Below are 6,485 nucleotides of genomic sequence, written 5' to 3' on the forward strand. Positions count from 1 at the left end.
GACAGAGCCTGGGGTCTGCACTCCACCTCGGGCCTCACCTGCTCGTGCTGCCGGCCGCCTCGGGAGCACAGGGCCGTGGCCTCGGGTGCTCGAGAGCCAGGCTGCTGGGATGTCGAAGGGCTTTAGAGGAGCAGGAGCACAAGGGGCAGAACGGAGTGTGGGTTTTGCCCCACTTTCGTGCTAGACGTTCATTTTCTGCTATAGCTCAGCGTGTCTGCGTCGTAAGTCGAATAGCAACCAGCACAACGGTGTCTGCCCAGCCTGCGGGGACCTGTGCTGGGGGGGGGGAGGGCGGAGGGGGATGCCGGGGAGGGGGAGTGAGAAGAGCACCCTGGCTGCTTTCACAAATACAGCTCTGATGTGTCCCTCCTTGCTGAGGGTGTGTCTCTAAAACACGCGATTTTTAGTTCCAGTGAGAGGGCCTGGTTCAAGCATGGCTTTCCTCTTTTGTGAAGCTTAGGAGCATGTCCTGTGAGGCGGCCTCTGCCCTTAATTGTAGCCTGGGGCCAAGCTTCCCAGCAAATGAACTTGGTCCCCAGAATGCTTAGATGTACATATTGCAGAAGCGTCTACCTGGTTTTCCTCTGGCAATCATATTTGCTTCCCTTGCTCTTGTACAATATGCTTAACCAGGGCTACCACATACAGTTACACAGGCTGTGCACAGCAGTACTCCTGGGGCACCGTTCATGTCTCAGTGCACAACCTGCACAACTGTTCATGGTCGCCCTGCTTGAGATCCTGTTGAGCCACCACGGACCCACCAGCTTGGCTGTAAAGTACTGTCCACAGGGAAGTGTCGAGAAGGAGTATTGAACTAGAAGCTGGATTGTCCTTAGAGCTATCCCTTGTCCTAGTTCAAAAGCAAAGAAACCAGGTGGCTTAAAATGACACAATCTATTCATTCCCTCATGGTTCTGGAAGCCGGGAGTCTGAGATCAACGCATCAGACTCCCTGAGCACTCCCTTATGTGCTCTCTGGAGGCTGTAGGGGAGGATCCTTCCTTGCCTCCTCCAGCTTCTAGTAGCTCCAGGTGTCCCTCGGCTTATGGCTGCATCCCTCCAATCTTTGCCTCGGCCTTCACATGGCCTTTTCCGGTGTCTTTGTGTCTTCTCTTATAGGGACATTTGTCATCCAGTGCAGGATTCACCCTAAATCCAGGCTGATCTCATCCTGAGATCCTGAACTTAATCACACTTGCAAAGACCATTTTCCAAATAAAGTCCCATGCATAGGTTCCACACGGCTGAGGACTTGGCCATGGCACTGGGGGACCACTGTTTCCCGTGGTATGGCATTGCCCCACCACCGAGATGCGTACAGTCCGTTGTTATCAAAGCTGGGCAAGATGGCTCATATGCCGGGAGATGGCGCGAAGACGTTAGGAAGCAGGTTGGATAAAAGAGAAACTATTTACATTTTTTAATGTTTATTTTTGAAAGCGAATGAGCAGGGGAAGGGGCAGAGAGAGGGGGAGACCGAGGATCTGAAGCAGGCTGTGAGCTGTCAGCACAGAACCTCATGTGGGGCTCGAACTCACGAACCGTGAGATCATGACCTGAGCCAAAGTCGGACGCTCAGCCGACTGAGTCACCCAGACACCCCAACGGGGAACCTATCTAAAAGCTGGGCCCATGGTTACAGTATGAACGGCTTCCCAGGCGTTGTGTGCTCCCCACCTGCCTGGCGCTCCCCGGCGCCGGATGGGGGTCCTCGCCCTGCTGGGTCTGAGGGCATCCTCGCTTTATCAGCAAGGAGACAGGGAACAGCATCGGAGGACCGTTGACGGGAAGCACTGTGTCCCACACAGGTGCCAGGAGGTAGGGACAGGAAGGGGGAAAGCAGCAAATAGGCCTCGTGACTGTGCGTCCGCATGTCTGTCTTGGGGCTGCGGGGGGAGGGGCACCAAGGGCAAGTGCCAGTCCAATTTGGGGACACCTGAAAGCTGTGTGGCAACGCTGCGAGAGGACCCGGGTTTACCCTCTTTGTGAGGGCAGCCTCACTCCATCTCTCAGGCCTCCTCCTTGGCCCCCCATGTTCCCCTCACATCAGTGGGCCCCCTGCCCCCCCGTGGCTGGTGCCCCCTGTGCACGTCTGCTCTGGGGCCGCCCCTATCCATCGCCACTGCCGTGGCCTCTGCTTGCCCAGGGCCAGGTCTGCCTGTCCTCCATGTGGATGGTCCCGTCAGCCTCCTGCCTGCCCCGATCTCCCCCACGGTCTTCTCTGAGCGGCCAGAGGGGGCAGCTCTGCCTGGACCTCCCATGTTCCCCGCTGACCTGCAGGTCACGGTCCAGCCCCTGAGCTTGGCCACCGAAAGCCTTTCCTGGTTCAGCTCCAGCCACGCCGGCAACCTCTGCCCCCCACAGCCAAACTCCTGTCCCTGAGTGCTCCGCGCTCCGCTGTCCCCCCCTCCTCACCTGGCTGCTCTGATCCTTGGGCCTGGGCACCCTCCCAGGAAACTTGCTTGCCCTGGCAGCCTGTGCCGAGTGCGGCCACGGCGCCCCCCGCCGGCCGGGCGTGGAGCCGGTGGGGTGGAATTGGGCTTGGTTCCTGTGGCAGTGACTGCCCTGCCCCCACCCCCATCACTCTCAGGACTACGTGCGCTTCGTCCACTGATGTGTCCCTGGCACCGAGGCTGGGCTGGAACTGGCAGCAGCCCATGGATGTTTGTGGAGTAACTAAGCTCCCTGAGAAGCTGGGGGCCAGGACTTGCCATTCCCACCCCTTCCGCCAAGCCTCTACTCACGGTGGCCACGGCCACAGCTGCACGCAGGTCGGGAAAGGCAGAGCAGAAACCGTCCTGCACCCCGTCACCGGGAAGCCCCAGGGAGATGGCGTGTGGCTACTAGGAGAGCCTGTCCCCGTCGTGGTTCTCGGGGACCTCCAGCCTCAGCTGCCACCAGAGGGGCCCAAACTTGGGGGACTTTCTGCTTTCTGTCTCTGCCCTCAGTGACAAAGTTACAGTGACAGGGTCAGTGCGTTTCACAGGAGGCCCCTGTGGTCTGTTGCTGGGGGCGAGGTACTCCAGAGTCCTAAGCTTTGTGTCTTGCCTTCAGATGCAGCAGAAGGTCAAGGTAATGACATGCTTTGACTTCATTTTCCTCATCGTCCACCCTCCCCACCCCGCTGTTCTTGCTGTCTACCCTGACCCCTTCCCTGGCACTCACCGACTTGGCTGTGACCATAACCATCTTCAGCTTGCCCTGGTGTGTGTTGGGAGGGTGCCGGCCAGGTCCCCAGACCAAGCGGGTCTGGCTGCAGGGACGCATGGACTGGAGGGTAGGGGCCCCGTCGGGAACCCAGATGCCCACTGGTGGTCATCGCTGAGGAGCACACCGACAGGGCTTCCACGGGCAGAAGACAGCTTCCCTGGGTCCCTCACCTGCCTTGTCCCAGATGGTGGCCCAGCCACACCCACCACCGAGCAGTGCCCACATTCCTCCCGGGCCCGTGTGCTGTCTACCTTAAGCTCGGCAAGCACTGGGGCAGGCAGGCAGGCAGGCAGCCTGGGTGTAGCCTGCGGCGGCAGCGGGACGGAGACTGGCACCTGCTCAGTCGTGTGGTGGCTGAGAACCATGGCCCAATTTTCCCACGGGCCCTGGGCTCTGCTACGGGCTTCCGGTCCCCGGCTTCTCCTGGGCCACAACAGGGACTCCTGACTCTGCCTAAGTAGCAGCAGGCCGGGGTTCGCTCTGAGTCCCGAGTTCGGGCTCTTGCACCCACACGGTGCCTCTCAGGGACCCGAGTGATGGCATGTGGCAGATGCTTGGAGAGTCCCCAAGCCCCTCATGGAAGTCACTGGGGAGAAAGGCCATAGGACTGACCAGAGCAGCGGTGGGTGGGCCCGGGTTCCTCTGCACTAGGGTAGGGACAGCACGTACCGCTTTGGGCTGGAGGAGCCTGTTGGCCCCGAGCTGCGGGTGTTGCTGGGAAGGCCGGAGGCGGAAGCCCCGTTCAGCCATCTGCCCCTCCACCCTGCATCTGTCAGTCACTCATGTGGCGCTTGGCTCCTTCCCCACCCTCCTGGCCCCTGGGCTGGCATGTGGACCCGTGGGTAGTGCTGACCCTGCCATCCGGTGCCTTCTGTCCTGTCCCTGGTCCCACACGGGGTAGCGCCTGCCCTACGGGGACGGCGGTCAGAGGCCACTGCCCTGTGTCATCTCTGAGGACAATGACGAGAGCCCCTGGGCTTGGTCGGGGGCCCTTTGGTTCTATGTCAGTCACCAACTCTGCCCTTTGCCCTTTGCAGAGGGTCTGAATGCAGACTACGTGAAGGGAGAGAACCTGGAAGCCGTTGTGAGTGAGGAACCCCAAGGTGAGAACTTAGGGCTCATGGTCTCTTGCTGAAGGGCCGCTAGTCGGTGGGCCAGGCACTAAGCACAACTTTGCTAGGGAAGCACAGAGGCGTCCGTTTCTAGAATTTCCAGCCAGAGCAGGGGGCTGTGGGGTCCCAGGGGTTGCTGTGCTCTGCCCTTGATGAGGCAGTGAGGCAGTGTCCAGCCTCACGCCACCAGGGGCACAGGGACCACAGCCAGGGCTGTCTGCTGGCACGTCAGGGACTTCGGCACACTGTTGGGACCGTGCTCCCTGCCGGCGACAACCGATGCCTCCCACACAAATGCCAACGGAGCTGCGGGGCATCCTTCAAATTAGACCCGTAACTTTTCATCTTGAAAACTGCCACAGGCCCGAGGGAACTTGGCTAAAACACAGCTTCTTATCCCAGCCCTCGGCCCTCCCTGCCTGCCCCTCCTGCACCGAAGCACTTTCTGGGTGCAGGAGCCCCTGGCGATTGGAGGCTTCGTGAGGAGCGGCCAGCCTCTCAAGGCAGATACGTGTCACAGATACAATGTGCCAGTGAAGACGAGGAGCAGGCGGGGAGCCCGGGGGTGCGTTGTCGCTGGAGCTGGGTGACGGGGAAAAGTGGCGCACGCTGCTGCTTAGGCCGGGTACCCAGAAGTCCTACACTGACTGGACTCTGCGGTTCCAGAATAAAACAGAGGAAAACAGACTCTACGGTGGCATTCGCTGTAGTAATTTTTATTTGTTTTTATGGTTATTTAGACAGCTGGGGAGGGACAGGGAGAGGGAGACCGAATCCCGAGCAGGTTCCGTGCTGTCCGTGCGGAGCCCGACACGGGGTTTGATCTCACGAAACCATGAGATCATGACCCGAGCCGCAAGCAAGAGTCGGACACTCAACCGACGGAGCCCCCGCGGTGCCCCCCTCGCTGTAGTAATTCTTAAAACAGCGAGCCCTTCACGCAACTCTACCACTGGCCAGCAAGCCCAGTCGGGAGCATTCCCATTTTCCAGATGAGGAAACAGAGGCTGAGCTGTCTACAGGGTTTGCCTAGCTCCCTCCTCCTCTCTGGGGATGGAGGGCGTGCGAGAGGGGAGGCTGGCTAGGAGCGGCTGAGCTGCACCAGCCTCTGGACACAACAGGCCAGGAAGCAGGTTTCCGCCCCGGCAGGGGCTTGATCGTGCATGTGTACCTTCCGTGCGGGGTGGAAACGACGCCCTCCTGACCGCTGCCTTCTCTCCCTAGTGAAATACCTGACGCTGCAAACGCAGTCTGCGGAGCCGCCGCCCCCCGACGCGCCCCGGATCTGAGGGCCCCGCTCCGCAGCGGGCGGACATGGTGCCACCGCTTGCGACCGGCTCCTTGTTTCCTTTGGACCCCCAGCTGCCGTACTGCTTCGCTGTCGTCATTGGCTTCTCGTCTTAAGTTTTCCAGAAGAGCTGTGGGTGTGTGTGAGTTTGGCTTCCGTGCCGGCCCCGCCACAGGGGCCCTGAAGACGCTCGGTGTGGAATCCGAGAGCCGGCTCTGGCGGAGAGCCAGCACCAGCCTCGAAGTCACCGGGCCGCCACCCCCCAGGGCCAGCCTGTCCCCGGGCCTGAAGGAGCTGGGGGCTGGGGAGACCGAGATGAGGGAGGGCGGGAGGACCTTTTTGCTCAGGGGATGAGACTCTGAACCCAGGGTCGTGTGATCCCCCACACGCTGCGTTGACTCAGCGTGGCCCTGGCAGTGGCCTCCAAGTGCTATGCGTAGGGATCCAGCAAGAACCTGGTTTGCTTGGAGCAAACCGGCGAGCATCAGGTAACCACACACGCACACACACACACACCACCTAGTGGGGGTCAGGGGGTCCGGGGGCAGTAGGGGGGGAGGGCGACTTTCGGCCCTTCTTTCCGGTCCCAGCGTTTACACTGCTGGGCTCCCAGACAGCTGCTCCAAGTGGTGGCCTTTCATTTCTTGAAGGGCAAGCATGCATGTTTGGATAGTCCTACCCTGAGAGTTTAGGAACCTTCTGGACAAGTAGGAAGCTGTGACTCTCGGGTCTAATTCTTGGTGCGGTCTCCCGGCTGATGTGATTAGTTTTTAGGAATCGTTGATGCATTGAAATGAGTGCTCCCCTTCCACTCTGTATTCTTGTTTAAGCCGCAAAAGCTACAGACATCAAGGACGAGCAGCGAAGCTGGA

General features: G+C 60.1%; 1 protein-coding gene across 1 annotated transcript in view; it reads left to right on the forward strand.

Annotated features, from left to right (window-relative positions):
* CD99L2 (CD99 molecule like 2) overlaps positions 1-6,151 on the forward strand; it is a 95,220-nt gene extending 89,069 nt beyond the window's left edge. The window contains exons 8-9 of the mRNA XM_047097738.1: positions 4,251-4,316; positions 5,550-6,151. Coding sequence (XP_046953694.1) covers positions 4,251-4,316; positions 5,550-5,614 — 131 coding nt within the window. The 3' untranslated portion in view covers positions 5,615-6,151. The remainder of the gene's footprint in view (positions 1-4,250; positions 4,317-5,549) is intronic.
* Positions 6,152-6,485: the final 334 nt, after the last annotated feature.

This window comes from Lynx rufus, unplaced genomic scaffold (genome assembly GCF_022079265.1).
Source record: "Lynx rufus isolate CCGP_SWC_20201006 ecotype Redwood Valley unplaced genomic scaffold, mLynRuf1.p SCAF_40, whole genome shotgun sequence".
Lineage (NCBI taxonomy): Eukaryota > Metazoa > Chordata > Mammalia > Carnivora > Felidae > Lynx > Lynx rufus.